The 25,927-nt window shown below is 34.6% G+C and overlaps 1 protein-coding gene across 3 annotated transcripts in view; it reads right to left on the bottom strand.

Moving 5' to 3' along the window:
- Positions 1-1,333: 1,333 nt before the first annotated feature.
- The window catches only part of ARHGAP12 (Rho GTPase activating protein 12), a 109,290-nt gene continuing 84,696 nt past the window's right edge, over positions 1,334-25,927 (bottom strand). For 2 of the 3 annotated variants that reach the window (XM_080811557.1, XM_080811558.1), the window contains 10 exons: positions 24,003-24,084; positions 17,540-17,641; positions 14,494-14,592; positions 11,413-11,512; positions 9,874-9,990; positions 7,849-7,947; positions 6,482-6,559; positions 6,247-6,381; positions 5,894-5,996; positions 1,334-5,044 (listed from right to left, as the gene is read on the bottom strand). In XM_080811557.1, coding sequence (XP_080667683.1) covers positions 4,870-5,044; positions 5,894-5,996; positions 6,247-6,381; positions 6,482-6,559; positions 7,849-7,947; positions 9,874-9,990; positions 11,413-11,512; positions 14,494-14,592; positions 17,540-17,641; positions 24,003-24,084 — 1,090 coding nt within the window. In that variant the 3' untranslated portion in view covers positions 1,334-4,869. Of the gene's footprint in view, positions 5,045-5,893; positions 5,997-6,246; positions 6,382-6,481; positions 6,560-7,848; positions 7,948-9,873; positions 9,991-11,412; positions 11,513-14,493; positions 14,593-17,539; positions 17,642-19,523; positions 19,641-24,002; positions 24,085-25,927 lie in introns of all 3 variants that reach the window. The other variant, XM_080811559.1, reaches the window with a different exon arrangement.

Genomic DNA, 25,927 nt, shown 5'->3' with positions numbered 1-25,927 from the left:
GCCACTTGTGCTGTCTCAAATAAATGTTAAAAAAAAAAAAAAAGGTAAATACAAGGTGAAGGAACTTGGATCTCAAGGGAATGCTCTAATTAGAACCATTTCTTTCATCAGTTATTCAGTTTCTAAAATATGATTTCAGAAAATCTTTCCCAAGGTGAAAATTCCTAAAATCTCAATAAGAATACTGTGACATAACTTCAGGAATATTATCTCAGTATAGCATTCCTACACTTCCCAGAGAACACTGTCACCTCAAGCTTTTCTTAAACTGCAGTTTCAAACGGATTTTTACCAAATTGCAAGCATTTTAATGGAGCTGTAATAGAAGTCAAATCACATTTACCACCCTTCCAGACCCCTTCATGAGAGCATATTATGGGACAAATATTCGAAGTTTGGCAGACCTTTATAAAAATGTTCTTTGATTTTAAACTCTTCTGGTGTCATGTACTTGAGATAAGCATGAGGGAGAATTATGAAATATAATGTTTTAGAGCACATATTTTTTGAAAGAACTTTGTATTTTGTAAGTTTCAATATGCCATACAAATAAAAATTAACTTAGCTTGAAAACAGATGCTCCCAATATGTAGAGAAGTTGCTAGTTTCTTCCTCAAATGGTATTATTTGAACATGCCGGGATATGCTTTACTTAAACCGATCACAAACTTTAAAGAGACATAATGTAACTAATCAAGATATTTCTTCCCTTCAGTTTTAGGCTTAACATTTTCTGCTTCCATTAAGTAAGGCTGTGAATGTGCGGGTCCCTATTGGTTCTGTCCTGCTTTATCAATCAATGAGACTCAGTTTTACTTGAGTGTCTAAGAGTCCCATTTCTCTTCCCTAAATATAAACAATCTCTCAAAATGCCCAGGAGGAGAAAGGAGGCCTTGAATGTTATGCCGAATGCTCACTGGTCACTCCACCATGAGCTCAGAGTTTGAGGTCTACCTCTGCAAAGGCCCTGTTGATAAGAGCTTCCGCAGCCTCTTTTGTTGCTGATGTCACCAGGAATTTTATCATTACAAGATGCACGACGTTACAAGTTTCAATGCTACTTGCCGCGTGAGACACTACTAATAGAACTACGTGATGTAGCAACCAGCATTAATAATTTTAAAATCTTTACCAGAAACGGTTTTTCTGAAAACAGAGGAAGTAAAACAAAGCTGGGGGTGGATTGATGAGGGGGGAGAAAAAAAAGAAATCAAACTTTAGATTCTAAATACATTTTGTAGTGGTTTGTTAAACAGTTACCTCGTTCCACAAGTGCTCTGTTTATGAGAGTACCATGAAAGTGCTTTTTTTTTCCTTTCCTTTTTTTCCTGTGGGAGAAGGGAAGCAATGAAGGAAATGAAAGAGTTCATTTAAGTGCCATATTCACATAAGGCTAATTTGTAAAAACTCAATCCAGCTGAATATATTTACAGCCACCACTGGCCCACAAAACTGCAGTTGAGAAGACTAATTGAGATTCTTCAGGAGACGTCCCTTGTCTTTAGTAGTTACAGAATGTCTCATTAGGCATTCTGTGCCTCCCCCTTCTCTAGAATACTGAGTCTGACTCTGCTTGGCCTGGGTCTGCAACTTGTGAATTTCCAGTAGATTCTAATTCACATTATAAGGCTGTTGATTTTGTTTTGCGGCCCCCTTCGCTTTCTGGTTTTTGGGGGGTTTTTTGTTGTTGGTTTTTTAGTTTAAAATTGAAGTTTCATTTAAAAGAACTGTATTACTTATTCAAATACTATTTAAAAAAAAACAAAAACAGAACTGTGCCCCACATCCAGGAATGTAACATACAGGCTACAGTCCCTATTAAACAACGTCTCTAGTCTTGTACTGGAAATGTGCTTCCTATAAAAGAGGATCATTAGAGCTGATGGCTAGAGTTCAGAGAGACAAGCAAACTCCATAAAATCTTATTTTCTACCCATTTTCAATTCTCTATATAGATGCGATCTTTGAGCATTTGGCTTTTATTAGGCCAGTGAGAACATGATGCCCATTTGACTATTTTTATTTTCCTCATTACTAAAATGGCATGTTGCAGACTCCTCTGTGTTGCTTAAAGATGTTGGAGAAATTAGTGTCATGGGAAACCACGTGTTTACTTTAAATATTTAATTAGAGGGTCTCTCCCATGAGCTGGAAAAGAATCTCTTAGCAAAATTACAGAATAACTCTTTTTCCTCTCACTGCTGTCTTAACATCTAGTATCACAGGCTGAAAGAGCAGCCTGGATGGAGCTGAACCAACCTGAAGGTCTCCAGGTATCTGCCATCATGACTGCTCTTCAGTTTTCATCGGTACGTTAAGCAGTGACTCACACGCACGCACACATGCACACATTTACATACACAACCACATGTACATGTACATACCCATCTGCCTAAGCCCAGTTCAGCTGGATTATTCCATTTGTGCTTTTCCCATAAGAAAAAAAAACTGCAGATTTGCTTCTAACTAAAAAGTAATGTCATTTTTCCAGAGTAAAGGTAAAATTCCTTACAGTTGTAAAATTTAAATAAGTATTTTTCTTCTAATTAAATGTAATTACATATTTGAATATACTATTTCCTTTAATTTCCAACTATTTTTCTAAAATGACATTCTGAAGGAAGGTCTATTAGTAAATGAAACTCCACTGACAATTTATTTCAGCCTTTAATATATTGTCTACTAAAAATCAAGTTGTCAAGACAGGAAAATATTACTGGTTTTGTTATTACAAAAAAAAAAACAAGTGAGAATTTTTAATTCACAAAGGATGAAAACACAAGACATTGATCTCACTGTACATACAATATTACAATAAACTAATTAGCTGCAGACTAATAAAACATTTAAGACTCCACATACATACATATGTACTTTGAAACAAGAAACACAGGACAATTTTAATCTTTGTTATGTCCACAGCTACCAAGAGAAAGAGCATCACTGGTTTGAGTCTAATGGTTTTGCTGGCATACAATCACTATATAGGCCAGTTCTAAAGCATATTGTATTGTTCAGGACATCGTTAGGCAAATATAAACGTTCTCATTTTGGGGCTTTTTCTCCCTGCCCAAAACAATCTGCTTTCCATAGCTATCAAGTAGCTTGGTTTGTTACCAATTCAACAAGACCACAACAACAAACAATATTTTTACCACAAAACTCACAAGAGATTTTTAGGCAGATTTTACAAAAATTATTTGTTCCCAAGGAAGGCAACCTGTTAATTACAAATGCAATTCTAAGAAAAGGAGTCTTGGTCACAAATCATTCACTTTCAAATATTGATGAAGAAATAAAAATTGGAGGGGGGAGAGTGGAGGAGGTATTGGCATGGCAGGGAGTAGAAAAAGTGTGAAAAAATGAAGAAAATATATTTTCCACAAGAAATCTTGGATTCAGTTGATTTTTTTAAAATGAGGTATAAGAGTATGCCAGTAAATGCAAAAACAAGAAAAAAATTAAAAACCAAAATGCACATTTCCAATGGAAAATCTCTAAACCTCTTATAGTTTTTATTCAGATTAGACATTTCATATACATCAGTTAATCTAGAAAAATACATCTTAAAATATCTTCAACAGACCATGCTCTCTGTAACAAAACCTTCCAAACCCTGTTTTATTATACAAATCAATCTACATTAGTAATGTAAAAAGAAATTCTCAAATTTAGCAATGTCATTTTCCATTTGACATCCATCTAATTTACATATGGGTTTCCACTATTCATACTGCAGTTAGAATTTTGTAATAAATTTTTTTCTAATGTATTCTGTACATATTAAATTATCTAAAAGGTTCCTCTTGTAGTGCATTTACCATTTAGCAAGTCTATTCAGTATTTTTCCAGTACCATTTGCATTACAGTGATTTGCCTGTAAATGTAATTAAAATCTAAAAGTGCACACAGTTAAGTTTCTCAAATAACAGCCTATTTCTGGAGGAACCTAATATTCACGGAAAAGATTACCAATATCATGATTAGAAATGTCAGGTTAGGATGTACTCTGAGACTATACAACAAAATTATATACGTAAGCTAAAGGACATTAAATCTTTAGCTTATATTTACATCAAATAATGTCTGTTTCCACAGGGTCATACCAAGAACTCAGTATGGCACTAGATATAATTAGGATTGTTAGCTACAAATCAGGGTAGCACAGACAGCCCCAAAATACCCTGAACTGACTTATGCTAAATTAAATTCCAGTATATCACAGTGTGTTAAGTAATATTAGTGTGCTGCCCAAACAAGCAACTAAGACACACATCCAATACGGATAGTGTGCAACACAGTGAAGGTGGCAAGCCTTCGCCAAGGAATTACATCTGGGTTATGATGAACTGTAGTACTTAAGACTGCCACTGCATGCAGAACCTCTGAAAAAGAAATACACAGGCTTCAAAAAGGATATACTTCATTTTGTTTAGAATGCCCAAGAGCGTCTTCAAAATAACGGATAGTGAGTACTATTCTATCAAGTGATGAATCTAACGAATGATGAAAAGAAATTCTACATTATCCAGTTTGAGGAAAAAAAAAACATGTAAGTTTTCTTACCAAATTATCCAGTGTGTATGACTGGTTAGAATTGCAAGTTTTGATTTTTACTGAAATTCAGAGTATGAAATGCAAACATTCAGGATAAAATTAATTCAAAATTACACACAGTTATACCAACTTGCAACAAAGCAGCAAATATGAGGGCCTAATACACATCTTGACTCCTATTCCCTTCTGATCCCTCAAAAAAGTGCAAAATCAAAGAGTCACTGCTTGGTCCAAAAATAAAATACATCATGTCTAAGGGCTTGAAATCTGATGGAATCCAGCTTCTATTCCACAGGTTGTCTTCTGTAAGAATCAACGCCCGAAGATGGAATTTATTTCCAGCAGAATTAATTCTACAATCTGATTTTGGTAGACAGTATGAACTGCTATATTACCAGTCTCTTTCTCTGGCTTTAACAGAGTGGGACCAAAAACAATTGCTATACTCTGATAAGTCATTCGGTTTTTTTCTCCATTTTCTATAACTCTAAGGGGGGAAAAATAAATTGTTAAAGAGAATATAAAACATACAAAAGGAAAAATTCTTCAAATTGTATTATAAACATCAACAGTTTGCACTTAGAAATGAGAAATAGTACTCATCTTCCTAAGATACATTCAAGCTACTTAAAAGCAAGTAGAATTCAGTCCAAACATCATATGAAGGCTTCTTTTGGATAAACACAGCTGAAAGGTATAATTATATCGACTCTAACAAACTTTGTACATGTAATATTTCAGCTTAGTGTTTAAAGTAAGACACAGACTTAAGTATGAACTACAATTCGGGTAACAATAATTACTCCACTAGGATGATGGGGAAATTTTTCATTAGTATACAGAGATTAAATTTTCATTTTACTAATTCTATATTTGTTTGATTTTTAATCTCCTTCACTGGCATAACTTACTATTCTAGTGTTCTGTCAGAAGGCAAAAATCAGTTATTAAAATGGCTATGTAGTCACCTGAAAGCCATGATGGCTTTTTTTCTAAGGTAATTTAATAGTCCTCATTTAATAACCAAAATCTTGTTTTCAGGTTAAGTTAAACAACAATTTCTGAACCCTTACACGCTAGGCATTATGTAAATACCTCGCATATAATATTTACTTTATTTTTCATACCAGACCATTTTACCTATGAAGAACAAGGCCCAAAGGAGTTCTCTTTCTCAAGCTACAAAGACAGCAAGTAGCACAGCTGGGATGTGAACCAGTGTCTGAGGGACCCTGGCCTCATGACTACTATACCACACCTCATAACTGTGCACTTCTCTTACCTTTTTCTTTTTTTCTCCCTAATTACTATTTCTTTTCTGTGGTGAACCTCTTACCTTTTGAGATGTCTAAAAAGAATCTGCATTGTATCTTGATTTGGCTTTGGCAACTGTCTGATGAGGTCCTTAACAGCAGTGACTCGCTGTCTTGGGTCTTGTTCTTTAAAAAAAAAAAAAAAAAAGAGAGAGAGAGATAATGAGAGATTATGCATGAAATTGAAAACAGTGACATAGTTTAGAACCCAACATTTGGTAATACACAGTGACATCTGGTGGCCACATTTAAAACTTCTGAAGTAAAACAATCCTTTGAAATAATTTAAAAGGAAGGATCATACAATGTAGTGGCTTAATCGGTACAGAGGACTTTCAACACGTAGAATAAACACTGAGTGTATTGACATACTTACTAATTGCATTAACAAAATCATTAAAATGGTTAAATGTAAAAAGAGGTTCTGGTAATTCTCGAAAAAACATTTTGAGTGCTCCAGTAATAACATGAATGTCTTCCCATTTACTATCATTCAAGTCCAATTTCTCATCTGAAAAACAACAGGAAATTTTTTTGAATAACTTTAAACCAATTCTAAAAGTTAAGAGTGCTTTTTTTTTTGCACGTAACAACAGGGAGTATGATCTTACCATGATTGACAGCAAATCTCAGTTTCTGGATCACAGCAAGGTTGCCACTTACTCTGTATATCCCATCAATATCCAAACCTAAGAGAAAATTACAGTATTTTTGTGTTTAAAGTTGGTCTTTGCCTTTTCTAAAGATGCTTGCATGTTTCAGAATCCTTATTCATTAACATAAGCCTAAAATCAAATGGGCAAATACGCTTTTCCTCTAACTGGCTTTTTTATAGATGCTTGGCAGAGGGAGAGGGGGTGGAGATACACTCTGAATTCTATTTAACAAACAGAACAATTCTACTTTGTTTACCATGTAGACTGTGGATCATCTCAAAAAAAAAAATCACCTCATTAAACTTGAAATACTAACAATTTAAGATAAACTTCTAAACCTGGGGATAGTTCAGAAAGTAAAGGAAACAAAGATAAAACCATTCCGTCCATTTTTTGGCACATTTCATAATGTAAATGTACATATTAAAGCACTCTTTTAAAAATGGTTGTCCTATTAAGTGCTTGTAATAAATAAACTTAATGAATTAAAATAAAAACTGTTAATTTGATGTAGTTTATTCGTTTTTTTTAATATGTGGAATAGAATCATGTGGAATTCACCCAAGTAAGCCTAAAAAATCCAAATATTCATTAAATGATAATGCTATACACATTTAAGAAAGCACATTATCTGATTTGCTATTCACAGAAATGCAAATAAAGGCACAGTATCTCCACTGTCATGTTGACAAGAAAGTCAAAGACAAGATCTGAAATTGACAGAAATTACAAATTATGCAAATGTTTTAATTTTACAAGATGTTTTTGATGATGTACAAGTTAATGTGATTACCATCATGATAGTTATTTTCTAGTATAAATATTAGGTTAAGATCAACCAAAATATAAATTGATTTGTCTTATTTAACAGGAAATGGCAAAGAAGGTTTGTCTCTTTAGACATTTTATAGTTGACTTAACAAGTTTTAAAATGTCATCTCATTTTTATTATAAAGAGAAGCAACTTTCTCTTGGTAAGTAAACACAATCGCCTCTTTTCTACACCGTCAAATCACTTTCTAATAAACTCAGTTTCATAATCACCACCTTCTTCATTTTAAGCAAAAGGCCAACCCCAAATGGCTTCAAAGAATACCATACACTTAATCAGATGGAAGTGCTGAGTTTCAACAGGTGCCTGAAAAGGTCTTAATTTAAAACAGATATATGTAATCATTAAAACATGGAAGTTTTGCAAACGATGCCTTTCTTAACATCTATGACTGTTCCATCACTCAAAATCATAAAAATCCTAAGGATTTTGATGGCAAAACAATGGGTTAGTGTGCTTAACATTAAAAAAAAAAAATTCATTTCCTTACCATACGCTTCAACATGTTCAATGCATAACTTCACAAATTTTGGCACTGTGCCATTTTCTCTCTGACAAAGATTAGCAAGATTGGCTCCAAATACCTGATCTGAAAAGAGATTTTATTTTTTAAAATCAACCACCCTGCTAAAATTGAGTTTGCAAAATGGCAATCACTATTCACGGTGCTACAGAAGACATACAATGCACCCTGACATAGTCTGCTATGACTCATGCCTTATGTGAGCTGTCTACCCGTTCCAATTCCACTTCAAACAATTTTCCTGCTTTACTCAACTCCACGAACACCCCATTTTCACCTGAAAGCCTTTTAGTTTTCTATACCTTTTGCAGAGATCCATCCTCTCCCCCAAACTTAGCTCCTTTTATCACTCCCACCCTCAGCCAAATTGTCATCTTAGAAAAACCTTATGATCAGCCTAAGGTAACCCAATTACGGTCACTCCCTATTTCCCATGGTAGACTGTTCATAGTAGTCATAATTATCTGGTCTCTTGTTTTTATGGAAGTTTCATGAGGGCAGGGACCTTGTAATTCTCAAACCAACAGGTATTCATGGCACACAGGCTCACACCTAGTACTTAGTAAACACCTAAATATTTTTTAAACTATTAAAACAAGCGCGGTGCATACCCGTCGTGTGCCAACCCTTGATTTCACAAAGTATATTTCAAAGGCTGTTTTATTAGTCTTTCAACCCAACACTTCTGAAATGCCACATTAGTGCTAACTGTTCAGGAAAACAAAGTATTTGAAGTCCTGAACAACACCATAAAGCAGCAACAGTTCATATTTCTCAACAAAAGGCCTGGTAAAAAATTAATAGCAATTTCTATTCACTGATTTGTCAGGCTTTTTTTTTCTTCTTTTTAAAGTTTGAAACTTAATATACTAAATTCTTATGTGTTATCTGGACGTCCCTATTTACCTCTAACTCTTAAGGCTGTTAATCTGAATCACTTAATTAGCTAAACTCTACCTAGAAGTTTTAAATATCTTTTTAATGAAACCTATTGGCGTATTTTAATTTAGATGCTTTGCAAACAGATGTTCCAGTGATGGTCTTTTTTGGAAACTTCGAGGATATATATATATTATATTACCCTTATCTATATCTTCATTTACTAATTAATGTCACTGAGTCTTTTATTAGAAAATTTCATCATTGAAATTAAAAGTGCTTGTAAGAACTAAAGGTATATACAAGTATATGTGATTTTAAAGAAGACTCTGCTATTAAGATCCTGTTAGTGCATTATTGCTATTGTTGCTTATAAATGAAATAATAAATATAAAAATAATTAGGAAAAAACACCTTATACTAATTTTAGAATCATCTGGAATGAGAACTGAAGGCAAACAATCAAGATAAAATTGTTCATTATTTTTTTCCTTCTACTATGTTAGTGATTTTCACTCAAAATTTCTTCTGATCTGTGCATCTCAAAACTAAAAATCTTTTTAAAGATTCTACTTATTTATTTGAGAGAGTGAGAGAGAGCGAGAGAGCGAGAGAGAGAGAGAGAGAGAGAGAGCGAGAGCGAGAGAGGGAGGGGGGAAGGGAGGGAGAGAGCGTAAGCCAGGGAAGGGCAGAGGGAGATGGAGAAGCAGGCTCCCCACTAAGCAGGGAGCCCAACGTGGGGCTTGATCTCAGGACCCAGGGATCATGACCTGAGCCAAAGGCAGACGTTTAACTGACTGAGCCACCAGGTGCCCCTCAAAACTGGAAGTCTTTATTGTCATGTCTTCTATCCATCCATCTCACCCCTGTAGTTTCTCTGGTAAGAGTCTCTAAAAACTTACTTTGGTATTTACGTCTGTTCATTTCCTAGTTAAACTTTCTGTGTGCACTGAAAAATCAATTTTAATCATTCAAATGTATTTTAAACCAATGAACCTGGTAACTTCAAGGAAAGAAAACATTTTTACTGTTAGAAATGTCAGTTTTTAATTTAAAACGTCTAACTTCTTATTTTAGCCAAAGTTCATTACTATAAACATCACTTCTACCTACCTTTAATGTAACCTTTTTCACGAACAGCTTGCAAAGTGGGACGCCGTGTAAGAAACTTCTTCAAGTTTTTCTTGGTTTTTTTCTGTTCTGAAGAATCTATGCTAGACACTTTTGTGGCTTAAGACAAATGGATATTAAGCATTTCATAAAATAAAAACTTAACTGATGAAAATTGTTCCACCTAGCACTCAAAAATATTAATTTCATATGTTAAAATCAGTTATAAACTTACTCTAACTTTAATATAGTTTAAGAGTAGGATGTCAAGAATCAAGTTAACAAAGACCTAATTTCAAAGTGATAAGCCATTATCACTAAACACTGAACACGAACTGTACCTTCTTTGGTTTATGTGCTAAGACATGGGTTATTCTAATTTATAATCATTATTTCATAAATGATACTACTTATCTCCTTTGACTCTCCACCAGTTTTAGAAGGTAAAATGATGAGGAAAAAAAATGTCCATAAAACATAAAAAAAGTCTATCCTGAAGTATCCTTACGGGACTAGGAGTCTAGATATATGTAATATCCATCACTATTATTTGTACTTTAAATTAAACACACCTCATCATAATTATCTCCAAACTAAGAATGGGACCATCTGAAAAATTTCCTACATTTCCATAACTCTGATTTCTTTTTTGGTTCCAAAAAAAAATACCCAAAAGTAAAAGTAAATATAGTTCTTGGAAAGAACTATATTTGAGGAAAGTTGAGAGCATAAAGAATATATTAGTAAAGCATTAAAATAATCAAATTTTCATGTGCTTACACTGTTATATGTCAATGACAATGTCTGTTAATAGGCCTAACCTTCATTAGAATTTGGAAGAACAAATGTAGAAATGATTTTCTAATCATTCAGTTAATCCAAAAGTCAATCCAAGGTCAAAAATTCTCAGTTAAATGTGGACTTGTTAAAATATTTTTAACAAGTTTAGAGCCACAGCTAATTTCCTATTTAAACAATGTAATTCACAAGGGGCCTGCATCAGAAAATGCTATTCTCATTTGCTGACTTTACACACACACATACATATGTACACATACATACATATATATGAATGATCTGGGGACATGAATGCATGCAGCTGCTCCTGCACAGTCACATCCTAGCCCAGAGATGGTTGCCCGGTGTCTTGTGTGAAGTATGGTACATGTCCCATGACTTTTGACGTCTTAAAGTACAAGATTCTATATAATTACTGTTTAAGATCTAGATATTTTTAAACCAATATAGTTCAGCTTCCTGGATACCTCAATAGAAGTGCATTCTAATACACTGTTTTTTCTCTTAAAGGACCACAACATCTTAAGATCAGTAAGATGCTGTATGGGTACACACGATGAGGCTGAAAATTAACAAGGAGTTAACAAGGAAGAGAGTACTCCTAAAACACTAAGACTACAAATACCTGACCTTAGGATTTCCTGGTAACACTGGAGATTCCACTCAGCCTTTATATATTTAAAATACTCAAAAAGTAAGAGAAGATGCTCAAACAACTAACAAAACAGGTAAAGAATAACTTACAACGAAGTTTCTTAGGATCCTTATGGTCCTTCTCTTTATCATGCTTTTCTATTCCTGGAGAATCTGGTATCTCCTCTTCGACTGCTTCATCAGTTTCTGTCTATTGATTAGAGGTTTCCCAACCACATATTACTTTTGAGATTATTTTAGATGTAATAGCACAATTCTCAATATAATCAGTAACTGATCCTCCCGACTGATTTTAGGGACCCAATCAGTACATAGTAAATATGATATGATTTAGATACTTGGTAAATCTTTAAAAATATTCTTTTTCCCCCTAAATAGGGAGAATTAATTCTGAATTCCAAAAAAGAAAAAAATGCTGATTATTCACAGGATAATGGGTTTATATACTGATGATGAGGCTATCTTCCCTCATGTAGATCAAATGCTTAAAAATGACAGTAACAAGAGTTAAAAGGTTCTGACCTACAAGCTATGGTGAGAGGACATGATGAAGCTACATTCTGTGCTAACAGTACAAGGCTAACTAGCCAATGGCACATTAATTTTTCACACTAACAATCTTTTCAAATTACATTTTGTATCAATAGCTAGTAATCGCACTCACAGATTCATGGGTGTTAGGCACTGAAAGAAATCCTAGAACTCGTGTACAGCCTAACCAAAGTCTCTTCTGCAGGTTAAAAAATTGAAGTGAGTTCTCAAAGCTAAAATTATTGCTTTGCCTTTCACACTGATGTCTTTGCTCCACTCAGAACGTATTTTTGTGTATAGTGTTAAGAAAGGTTCTAATTTCTTCCTGGATATCCAGTTGACCCAGCACCATTCAAAATTTATTCTTCCTTACTTTTCTACAGTGCTACATCTGGCATGAAGTGTCCAAAGGAATGCTGGTTTCTAGGCTCTTTATTGTATTCCACAGGTCTGTAGATCTACCCTGATATGGAGAGTATGTTGTATTAATTAATACAGCTATAGAAGTCTTGACATCTCACAGAGCAAGTCCTTACAGGTTCTTCAAGTGTGTCCTGGATATTTTTACCCTTTATATTCTGGTATGAATTTTAGAATAAGCTTGCCAAGCTCCACCAGAAAACCTACTAGGATTTTGAAAGAGATTAAAAAATCTCAAGTCTATAAATTTATAAATCATTTGGAAGAATATTTTATCTTTATACTATTGAATCATTTAATCCATGATACACTTCTCATATAATTAGATTTTCTTTAGTGTTTCTCAATAAAGTTTTGCAATCTTCCCTGCGGAAGTCTCATGCATCTTTCTGTATTTATTGTGCATATTTCTACAGTATCTTTTGCTACTCTGTAAACAGTAAATGTTTTAAATTTCATAGTAATATGTTACTCTCTTTTCATGTGGGCTTATTCTCTGATCCTGTGGGCTTCAATTAAAAACAAAACAAAACGAAACAAAAAACACTTTCTCTGCAAAGCCTTCCTAGACCCCTAACACTAGTTAGCCCCTACCTAAGTAGTAAGTCGTATAGCCCTCACCATCATAAACCTCATCACATTTCACTGTATTAACTGCTCAGTTCTCTGTCTCCAGTCATCTTCTGCCTTTGGCTGTAAACTCCACGCAGAAAGGTGTAGCACCTGGTTGCATGCTGCTCTATCTCCAGGGCAAAGCACTCCCACATGTGTTAAATGAATGCAGCCATACTTGCTTTCAAGGGGTTGGGAACAGATTACAGTGACTACAGTGGAAAGCCCATATTAGGTAGAATAGAAGGTACATTTGAAAAGATAGATCGGGCTCAGGTTGCTGAGTTTTAATGAGAGTCACAGAAGCTTTGCTGAGCAGGAGAGGATTATAAAGTTAACATTAGGAAGTTTCATATAGCAATGCTATTAAGAATGGACTGGTGGGGGATGAAATAAAAACTGTTTAGGAAGTGACTCTTGTCTAACATAAAAAGTCCTGATGATGGTTTCAGGAATAAATGGAAAGGAAGAGACAAGATTCAGAAATACACAATATTACAAACTGCAAAAGCATATTTACATAGATGGGTAAATAATGGGCTAGAAGAGTTAAAAGAGGAGGAAGAGTTGATACTCAAGATTCCAAATCTGGTTGTTTTGAACTGAGTACCCTGTAAGAATTTTGGAGTTTAAAAGGATACTTGGAAAAAAATCAAACCCAATGTTTCTATTTTATAAGTGAAAACACGAAACCCACAGAGGTAGAATACTTCAGTAAGATCACAAACCTCATCCTGAGATTTCACCTATAGTCTCTGAAAGACCTCTCACTCTCCAGTAAAGCCTGTGATTCCCAACTTTTCTTCAATCTGTTTAGTTGAAAATCATAACACACTCCCATAAGTATTCATTTTCCTTTTCGTCACTGACATTTGATCCTTAGTCAGGAGTCATGTCCCTCTATAGTGAGGGACAAGAAAATAGTCTCAAAAAGTATAGCCCCTATCTGTTTCTTCCTGCTCTTACTAACAGCAGAATATAAGTTGGAGGTTCTTTTTGGTTGTTATACATATACACTACATATATTATATAACATATTATATTATGTATCTACGACATATACAAATATATACACATTATACACACACATATAAGAGGTTAATTTACCAGGAACATGAGGGTACTGAACACCTCCCTGGCTGGGGGACAGGGCAGAACTAGAACACCTCCAGGGGTAGCTAAAGAGCTGTCACAAGGAAAGAAAATGTGCTCATAAAGAATCTACAGCTTCATTCATCTCATACCTTTACTTAGGACCTGTCTCCACCAAATAGTACTGTTCCCAACTCATTAGTCATTGAATAAATACTACGTACTAGGAACGGTTTGTCCCGCTTCTTGAATTACTTCTTTTTAGACCAATGCCTCATGGGAAAATTATTTAAAATCCACTACTAGCAAGTATTATATAACTGAGAATATTAAATCATTCACCAGCCCCAAGGAATTGCTAAGCCACCATTGCCTTTCCCACCTCTTGTCAAAATACAAATTAAAGAAGTGTTTATCACATATAAACTGGAAACCAGATATTCAATAACCAATTAGAATGCAGAAAAGAAAAACAGCTCTGAAGTAAAAAAAATTTACATAAGTCAAAATACATACCTGATTACTTATAGTACTACTAAGAACTTTAAACCAATCATTAATAACAGTGTCATTATCAGACTGAATTAGCAGTTCTGTTCCTTGACGGGTCTTCAGCTTTAGAGAGAAAGAGAAAAAAAAAAGAGGATGCTTAGTGCTTTCAACCAAATAAATGAAAAAATATGTATTTTTAAGATTTTATTTTTAAGTAATCTCTACACCCAACGTGGGGTTTGAACTCACAATCCTGAGATCAAGAGTTGCATGTTCCACTGACTGAGCCAGCCAGGAGCCCCTAAATAAATGAATATATTCAAGCCAAAGTCCACAAAACCACCGGTAGAAGACAAGATGCCGTATTATATTGAGTGATGAAAGATTAATGCACAGCAATGGAATACCTTTTAATATAAAATAATCCCAGAAGAGTTATTTTATAAAGCATGAAGTTTTCCTCCAAAAAATTCTCAATGAAAATCTAATAATTTAAGGGTCCCAAATTCCAACACACAAATGCCATAAACCTTGCTGAAATCTAGCATACTGTATCATTAAAAAATTAGTTCAAGTATCAAAGCTGTGCATTTTCCATTAGAACTGAAACAAAATTCATCTGTAAAGAAATAAAATCTGTGATATCTTTACGTAAATCTGAGGAGTGTTTTTCTCTCTCCAGTTAAAATTAAATATAGAAAAAATATATGATAGTGTTAAAACTTTCATTATTTCCTACTTAATAGGCAAATAAACGTAACAGCCTAATACAAAAAGAAGGCCCAGGCAATAAATGTTATATCACTTTTGGGCAGAAAGTACTAAATTGTGTCAAATCATGAGCTAACTCATGTAGGGATACTATGTATTATTCTATATGAGGGCAGAAACTAATTTATGTATAATCTCTTTGGATCAAAGTTTCTTACACTGAATTGAGGAAAAATTTTGAGGTATTAAGAGAAAGCATTCCTCCTATTTTCTGGCTGGTAACTGTTTATTTTTCTTCCTTGTGGAACATATGGCAATGTTTCCCAAACAACATTCTGAGACACATGCCTCAAACATAGTTTCTAAAGTAATGTTTAAAAAAGGTATTCCACAAAAAAAAGGGGGGGGGAGAAAAAAACAGCTATATGATATTTATTTGGGAAATACTAGATTAAAGAAAGCTAAACAAGATTCTCCCCTTCAAAATGTCTCAGGGCTTTGATATTCCAGGGTGCTCTGATTTTTTAAGGAAAGAAAAACATCTTTACCACTACCTACATTTATTTGACCATGGATTTGTTTTCATTCTGAAATCACGTATTGAAACTGCAAGGCTAATTCAGGAAACACTGACTTCCTTTCTTGTACTTCTTTCAAGAGAGTGAGTCAAGCCAGTCAACCAATACTAAATATTCACTGCACATAAGATAATCTCGGTTAGAGGTTCTTCCTTAAAGATAAAGAAAAATACAGTCTCTCTGCTTAAAAAAAAAATAATCATCTAGTGGGACGAGTTATTTAGAGATGATGGTAATGTAAGGTACACTAAATTAAATGCTATTTTAAAAGCATAAATAAAAAGGCAGCACCGGTGTTGTGGTAGCATTTCTGATGGGTCTTGGAAGATAGGTAACACTTGACAAGCAGAGACTGCCGTGGGTCAGTACTAATAAAGAATAAAAAACACAGCAGGAAAACCTAGGCTTTCACTTGGAAACCAGCAACTCATGAACAAGACAGGAAAGGATGGACACATGAGGTTATAAAGGAAGGCTGGGTTCTGGAAGACTGTTTGCAAGGACAGTCTGAATAATTCCTCCCATCTCCATATACACACCCTTCTGCACTGTGCCTTTACAGCGCCCCCATCAACAGGAGGGCTCTATTTCCCCACAAACCTGAATACTCAGCTGACCTTCTGACTGCTTTAGCCAACGGAATACAATGATGCATGACTTTCTAAATCTAAGCCTCGGGAAGTGTGGTAGCTTCCACTCTCATCCTCTTGGAAGCCTGGCACTGCCTTGTGAAGAAGTCTGGGGCAAAATCTTTGAGGGAGAGATCTTATAAAGAAGGAGGCCTAGCAAACTGCTGGCACCGATACCAAACACGTGAACTAGACCATGCAGATCCGGGTGTGCCACTGAATGACTAAAGCCTCATGAATGGTCCCACGTTGAGATCAGAATCACTCAGCTCAGCACAGGCCAAACCGAATAAACAGAACGGTTCTTTTCCTAAGCTACTAAACCCTGAGGTAGTCTGATATGCTGCAATAAACAACTGATACAGAATCCTGTATTACAGGGAGGAGGAGGGGACTGTATTATTTATTTATTTATTTATTTTTATTTATTTGAGACAGACAACAGAGAGGGCACGAGGGAGCACAAGCAGAGGGGAGAGCAGAGAAAAGAGCCCACTCCCCCACTGAGCAGGGAGCCAGACACAGGACTTGATCACAGGACCCTGAAATCATTACCTGACTCAAAGATAGCCCCTTCACAGACTGAGCCACCCAGGTGCCCCTACGGTGGTGGTGGTGGTGGGGGGGGGTGTTAATGACAAAATGGAAAGGTCTCAATTTATTTTCCAATATTAGATTTGGCGGGTAAAGGAAACCACCACCCCCACCACTTTAAGATTTTATTTATCTACTTGTCAGAGAGAGAGTGAGCACAATAAGGGGAAACAGAGAGAGCGAGAGGCAGGCTCCCCATTGAGTAAGGAGCCTGATGTGGGGCTCAATCCCAGGACTCTGGGATCATGACCTAAGATGAGGGCAACTGACTGAGCCACCCAGAAGATCCAAATGAAACCATACCCTTGTTATTGTTGGTAGGGAAAGGCAAGATTATGGAACAAAGGCTCTTCATCTATAGTCTGAGATCCAATGACATGCAAATGAAGCCAAGCTCTTCATGCCAGCTTCTTCTTAAATTATGATACCAAACTGGCTTAATGACCACCTTTCCCTTAATCAGTCACACTGAAATACAACTCAAAAGAATTCAAAAAGAAGAATATCCAATTAGTATGGTTAAGAATGTGAGTCATACTTAGAAAACAAACGTATTACCTCAAATACATTCTTTTTGCTGGATTTATCCTTCGAAGCCATCTCCACTGTCGCCCCCTTTAGGTCCACTGTGAACTCTGGCTTGGACTGATTACTCCCAAACTTCATTTTAGAAAAAAGGAAAAACCTTTGTGATGTTCATATACATGTGCATATCGAAAAGATTTAAGACCAATTATTAACAATAAACCAAACAGGTGATTACCCCAAATTTCTGTCTTTATTATAAAATAACAATTCCTACTTTAAAATTGAAATCTCTGTGAGACATGAATATATTGTTCATAGAAACGGAAATAAAATGGCTCAACTTCCATCTTAATAAGAAAAACATAAAATAAAGCCACACAAACTTTTTTCACCCACCAGTATAGAAAAAAAAAAATTCCAGAAGTTAGATGAAAAACTCTGTTTTCAACGATGTACTATATAATGGCTAATTGAACATAATAATAAAAAAAATCTATGCTTTTTCATACAGTATGGGGCCTTCATATGCAAGTGGAGTATAAACTGGAATAGAGCCTAGAGAGGGAAAATGGGTAATACTGTATTTGCAAATTTACAAACACATGCATTGTTTGGTTTTAGCAATTTTATTTCTTGGAATTGATCCTAGACTATATATGACTAGGTAAAAGGACGTGTTCACAAAGGCAAGGCAATATTCTTACATATGTATAAATAATATCTGGATTTGTCATATTTATGGATTATGCCACAAAACAAAAATTAATCTGGATATCTGCAGATATCAAGTGCTTTTCCACCTAATAAACATTCTCTAAACCTGATTCTGTGCTTTCAAGAGTATTTCCTTACCGACTATATATGTTGTCAATAACTAACAGTAACTTGTAAAAACAGAAAACTCTAAGATCCATATTCTTTTATTCAGCCTTTATTAGAAATTATAACTAAAGCCAGATGCTAATAAAGCCTCACCAATTTAATAAGGAACTGTGAAAAGAATAGGAAGAGAGCTGACATGGCGGTCTGAAAAGAAAAAGCACTTAACAAGCTATTACATTTTGTTAACCAGATAAGGAAAAGATTAGCAAGTAGCAGAAAATCATGTTAAATATAGACTTACTCTATATATCGTGCCATCATTAAGTTAAATTTTTGTTTAGTCTCTTAACTAAGAATAGAAAATAGCATTCCTATTGACTGAAAGGTTTAGAGATTTTAAAATCTTAAAGGGTTAATGAATTGTAACCTTAAGGTCAAAGATTTGTTATAGGAAATTTCATTTCTTAAAGTATCTTCAAGTAAAATTATGTTTGTCATTGGAAATGGATCTTACCCATCAACCTGGTGAAATCTTATGCACTATTTATAATGTCAGTAACTACTCAGTAGCTTCGCATTTAATAAATGGTTCGACTTCATCTGTTCCCTTTTACTTCATTTTTTCGGCTAGCAACATGGTCTTAAATAATGTACTTGTAACAAAACAACATTTAGGATATTATATTGAATTTATTAGTGAAGTCAAAACAAAGTTTAGGATATTATATTAAATTTTCATTAGTGGAATCATAATAACAATCACAAAAATTTTAACTATTCTACAAAGTCTTGGCCATAAGTACTTTTGTCATTCAAAAGACATTTAATTAACCATAAAGCTACAGTGGGCAAAGGTAAGTTTCTAAGTAAAAATGACATATCTCAAAAGTTATAAAACTCAAATGTGCACATTTAACTGAACTGAACTTGTTGCCATCACATGCTCTGTCAATGGTTAGCTATAAGCTAAGATACAAACAACTAACCAAGTAGGACAGAGCAACCAAATACAAGTACAATGACAGGGCACGGAATGCTGGTAAAAAATGCATTCAATACGGTTGGCAAAATTTTGTGTTTGTTATTCATCCTTTTTCAAACTCTAGTCCCACTCTATCATACACCCTCCAACGTATTCAAGGCAAAGAAAATGGAATTATTGTGGCAAGGGGCATGCAACAAGAACACATACAGTGACAGCTGAAACAGGAGCAGATTTTACATATGCAGGCCGTCGACTGACAGAATTTTTCCAAGAAGAAAGCAGCGAAAGCAAGAGCTCAGAGACTGAGCCCTGTTGGCAGAATGACTTGATGGAGAAAGGGAAGAAAATGATGATGTCATAATAATGCACAATGGCAAAATGACACACAAGAGAAAAGCATACAGAACCAAATGGGACACAAATACAATTCTACAAGCAGACACAACACAAAGCTTAACTTCCAAATATTTTTATAAAGGCCCTCGCATTTATATCTCAGAACATCTTCTGACTCTTACTACATAAATTCATATTTGATTTTTAAGGTGAATGTTTTTTAGAAATTACATTAAACAGACTTGCCTTAGCCTATAATCACAACAGAAGACATGAGGGGTAATAGGGAGAATCAGATCGGGCCCACTGCCACCTTGCTCAGAAAACCCTGAGCTTCCTCCTCGTGACCCACCGGGCAATGTCCTCTGGTACCCCTTTCTAAGTTCTCTCTGGGGAGTGGCCCTACCATCCAATTTGCCTTCTCCTTTCTCCAGGACAGTGGTTCTCAACCACGGGCAATTTTGTCCTCTAGAGGCCATCTGACGATGTCTGGAGACGTTTGCAGTTGTCACAACTGGAGGTGGGGATGCTTCTGTCTCCCGCTAAATACCATACCATTTATAGGAGAGCCTCCAGAAGAAAGAATTATCTGACCCAAAAAGGAGACAAATTTTAGAAATTTTGAAGTACGTATAAGTAAATTTGAATAACTAGTGATATTTGTGAGGTGATTTTTGTAATACTCAAGGTATATGATGAATGATATCTGAAAGGGAGCACAATATATGTCATGTCCTATTGTCACCATGCACTTGTCAGTCTTCCCCATTCCAGTGTAAGCCATGAAGACAGAGACCATGTTACTTACTTCTAAACTTCCAAACTTAACACAATGCCTAGAACAAAACAGGCTTTTATGTCTGTTGAACAAACTGGTGAAATGAAGTAAGAAAAAAAGCAAGTATAATTTATGCTATTGATACCACAATCTAGTAGATAATATTATACAGAAAACAACTGGAATGTAACCAGCCTAAAGGAGAAAGACCGGCTCATGGGATGATACAGAATCTATGTAAAAGGTATCTTAACATGCTCGAGTTGCACGCTGCATATGTACATTTTGTTTACCCAATATTACCTACCCATGGGACCAAACCTAAAATACAAATCATGAATTATTTAAAAACAACTTCAAATAGTGTGGATGATTTTGCTCAGTCTTCAATGAATATATGAATATATGCTCTGGAGTGAACAAAGATTTGAACCCGCTCTTTTTTCAAGTGGACCAAGGTGTAGGTTTTGTACTACGTATGAAAAATAATTTTTAAAGAACCAAACTTCCGCAACATGTCCCCTTAACATATACCAAACTCAAACTAATAATAATAATGATAATAACAACAACAACATAAACCAAACTCAACTAGAGGAAAAGCAATCTTCCAACCTCAAAGGTAAAAAATGGCTTTGCTACAGATCAACTTCTAACTAACACCCTCCTAAGAGATATTCAAGGACAATTTTCACTTATAGGTGATTTCTGGTTTTTTGGCTTTGATACCAGCCTAAATCTCATCCCCAGGTGTGACTGAGCAAAGAAACAAAACCATGATCTTCTTCCAAATCCTTTTTGATAATCATAATTACAGAGTTAATTAAGAAGTATCTCACATATTTTACCAATTTTTAATATTTATGAATGTTGTATAATGCCAAAATACATTAGATACATTCATATACTTTTTATTTGAATAATCTTACTTGCTTTTACTTAGACCATTTAAATTAGTTTTCATTCCCTTCATGTTTCATATGGAAAGAAAAAGCAAGAAAGTCTGATCTTTAAATATGTCATAAAACAAAAATTAAGAATTGACTGCATAACCAAGCATTCTGTCACCTCCCATATTTGTTTAGTTTTTATTGAGACTATAAATACAGTATGACTATATTTTATTTATACTAATCTGAAATGATAATATATTGTATGATTCACAATATATTAATAAAATTTCATTTAAAGGCAAAAATTCAAATACTGAATGAATCTCCAAAATTAAAAACGCATTAAGAATTCTACAATTTCCAAATTGGCTAGCTCAGTGAATTTTAAACTCTGCTTCCCTACTGCCACATGGCAACAAAGTGACACAACTCTGGCTGATGAACAGACATACCTCACACCCTTTGTCAGGATCAGATTTAATTATGAGTTCTCAATTATATAAAACCCTCAAGAGTGAAAACCTTAAACAAAATGCAACCAGCCTCTACTAACAATCAACATCTTCACATTTAAAAAGAAGTTTCCATTTTCTTTTAAAAGCATACAAACCTGCCTACCTAAATGATGCCTCTTATCATAATGCTCTACTTTATCTGTACATACCACAACCTCCAATCCTTAAGTATCAGAAATTATCAAATCAATGCCCATTATCCAACTTTCTTTGGGTACTTTTTTAAATTTATTAATCTCTAACTGTTCTCCATTCTTCTTCTTTCATTCATTTCCTGCACTCAATTTTAAACAGAAGTTGAGCCACAAGTAGGAAGAAATAATTACATAACCCTGTAGGAATGCATTAACACAAATGAAAGTAGCATATGCTTTACCTCAGGGGGAAATAAGGAGAAACACATAATTATCAATTTACTTTAAGATAAGTGAAACCAAAATTTCAATCTTTAAATATGGAAAGCATATTACAGGTCAGTTCCACTGTACTGGCTAAACAATGAAGCAAATCAAAGGTAAAGTAAAACAGAAGAATCATTCTAGAGTGTTCATTTTAGTGCCCAATCCAGAGAATTTGGGGGCTGCCACATCCAAGTATTTGTGGACTAACATGCTCTGTGGCATTCCTGGTTCAGAAGAATGTTAAATGGTTGCATTATAAATGCAGATGAGTAGAATTTGCTTGAATTTTATAAATAGATTTTTTTCATCAAATGTAAGGTCCATAGGTCCTGTTAATTTTAAAGCAACTCAGTAAATGCAAGAAAATATTGGTTAAGGTAGGATATAAAGCAAGTTAAAGACATTAGATTGATTTCATTTTAAATTTTATTTAAGCACTGACCTTTCAAACTCAATTACCAAAATTTTTTTTTAAATATCCAGAGCATGGACTCTGGAGACAAAATGCTACCTAGATCTGCCACTTAGAACTAGCTATACAAAATTCAGCAAGCTCCTTAACTTAACTCCTTTATACCTCATTCTCTCAACTACAAAAGGGGAACAGGGGATGATAAACAGTAGCTATATCAGACTTAAGAGGGTAATATATACCTAATCTTCTGCCCTTAGAACAGTACCTGATACATGAAGCATTCAAAAAGTGTTAGCTGTCACATGTCACAAATTATAGTTTTTAGTATTTGTTTTACAAATTAACCAAAGAGTAATAATAGTAAACATTCAGATACACAAAAACCTTCAAAATCCCATGAGTAATGGGACATTTACTTATTCTTCTAAAAGTGGGCTGACATTATCTACAAATACGGACACTGGAATCACCGACGGGTATCCAAAGATCAGATCACAATTCAAGGTGGGGCTTGACATATTTCTTTGCTTATTTTCTAACTAAATAGCTGAATTAGCCAAGTCGCAAGCACAAGAAAGCTTTATAGGTATCCCCTGCTTTTCGAAAGTTCACATCACACAACTTTGCTTCTACAAAACACTGACATTATTGCTTTTGCTAACCAAAACAAATCTGATGAGTATTTTCACTTTCATTAAAAAAGGTGAAAAGTGGAAACAGTGTTCAGCATTTGCTGTGCTGCGAGCAATTATGGAGCCAGCATGCACCCTGAACAGCGAAAGTGGTCCACCAAGCTCCTTTTCAGGAAACCACATTCAGCATGTCAGCACCACAGTTGTAACTGTCTTTTAGCTCCTTTGGTGCATCGGTTAGCAAGATATATCCTAAGGTATCAGAAAAGCCTAAAAGAGGTTTTCTTCTTGGGGGCGGGGGAGGGGGAGCGGTCTGGGAATGCTCAAAAATTTTCCCATATAGATTAATGATAACTGCTTCTTTGCTTCACAAAGGTTTCAGAAGAGCACCCTGCTTTCAGACAGCAGGGGAAACCTGTAATACCCTGGAGCTTATTCAAGAGATCTATTTTGTTCTATAATGTCCAAGTAGTAACCCTATCTTTCAGTTCAATGGATAAAATAGACTGTTGATTTTAATAATACAACTAATCAAACTTCTAACCAGCCTTCCTCTTTTGTTTCAAGTCAAAGTGCATCTTTTTAAAAACTTCATTTACTTTCATTTGCATACCAGCTGTAGCTAGCTAGGACTCTGAAATACTTTGTGAAATTCAGGTACGATACCATCCACATAGTTTAAATGTGTAAAGTCTTCAGAGAGAAGAAATACTTACCCAACTTGTGCTGCTTCCTTGAGTTTTGGTAAAGAGTAAAGATGAACCTTGCAACACAGCCCAAGAAGACAACCAGTTCTTTCTGTAATTATAAAGAGAACCAACTTTGAGAGCTTTGCTATTCAGTTTTTCCAACCAAATTTAAAATATTACAATCTAGTTATCAATGTTGTCCACAATTTACATTCATTATTGACATTCTAATTGTTTTTATTGAGGATATAGTGCTAATGTAATTACATTCATTTTATGGTCCCAAACAGACCATAAAGGCCCCCAAACAAATGAAGCTAATAGAGACACCTTATTAGAATAACTATATACCTAATTATGTTCACGTGGTAATCCAGCACACCTGTGATCAAAGGTGCCAAACTACTTTGAAGGAACATGAATTGAACTCTGTACTTGGCAAGAATTATTCATGATTAAAAATGAGGCAGATGTGTCCACCTCACCTAATTCTTTATTTTTTTTTCACCTAATTCTTTATAGATACAGATTATTTTATATTTCTTGGTTATCTCTCTTCCCCTAATAAGGCTATATGAGGTAAGTGGGAGATACTAGGCACCTAAGTAGATAGTAGGTATAATAAATTACATACTCATTGATCAGAGGTCACTAAGATGACATTTCTTTTATAATTTTGTATTTTTTGTTTTATATTTTATATTTATATATGTTTATATATTTGTTTATAATGACATACACAAATTGATTTTTATTTATTTTTTTTTATATTTCTTGGTTATCGCCCTTCCCCTGATAAGGTTACACTATGTAAGTGGGAGATACTAGATACAATAAATTACATACTCACTGATCATGAGGTTAATAAGCTGAGGGGTTTAATTGTCTAAGTTATTATATATATGTGTGTGTGTATATATATATGTATGTATGTGTATATATATATATATCAAAACTCTAAATATAAAAATGTATAAAAAGGAAGGCCCTATTTTTTCTCCTTCAATCCACATTCTAGAAACAACCAATATTTACCTTATAAGGGAATTCAATTGTTGGAAGGCTAAAATGAATGTCAAATATATAAATGCATACCTTACTGCCAAACATACTGACAGTTTTGTGAAAACTCTATGGGCACTCAAAAGGAGCTCTCCTTTCAGAATGTAGAATTTAGTAACTATCAATTAGACCTACTTTGTTATTTTCTATGTATACTTGAACTTCATGCATTAAAAGTGAAATAAAGTTTACTACTATTGAGTATTTTTCCTTTTATTTCCTGTTGATTTTGCTTATGGTTGTTAATGCTACTTATTTGGTGAATGGCTATTCCTAATGATTAGATCTTTACTGTAGATTTATTCATGGTTTTGACATGCCTGTTTTTTTAACTTTTCTGAATCATTTTTCTTTTTTTTTTTTTTTAAGATTTTATTTATTTATTTGACAGAGAGAGACAGTGAGAGAGGGAACACAAGCAGGGGGAGTGGGAGAGGAAGAAGCAGGCTTCCCACTGAGCAGGGAGCCTGATGTGGGGCTGGATCCCAGGATCCTGGGATCATGACCTGAGCCGAAGGCATAGATACTTAACGACTGAGCCACCCAGGTGCCCCTGAATCATTTTTCTGATGTCTTTTTTATATATAATATTTAGGTGGGTTTTGTTTTGTGCTTCAATATGAACATCTTTATATTTCAACAGAGGAAGAGAGTCCATTTACATTTACTGACATTGATATATGCTTGGGCCTTGTGTTATCATTTTGTTACATCTTCCTCTTATTATTTTGTTTTGTGTGGATCTTAAGATATTTTGAAGGGATTTATTTTTATGTGTAAGTTTATTTTATACTCAATCTTCTATTTCTATAGAGAATATCTACTAACTCCCTCCTCTGAAAAATGCTAAAATAAGTATATTTCCACTTTAAATAAACTTTTTGAATTTA

The sequence above is a fragment of the Martes martes genome (genome assembly GCF_963455335.1).
Source record: "Martes martes genome assembly, chromosome: 8".
Lineage (NCBI taxonomy): Eukaryota > Metazoa > Chordata > Mammalia > Carnivora > Mustelidae > Martes > Martes martes.
Note: the sequence above shows the minus strand (reverse complement) of the source record. Positions and strands in the feature narration are given on the sequence as shown.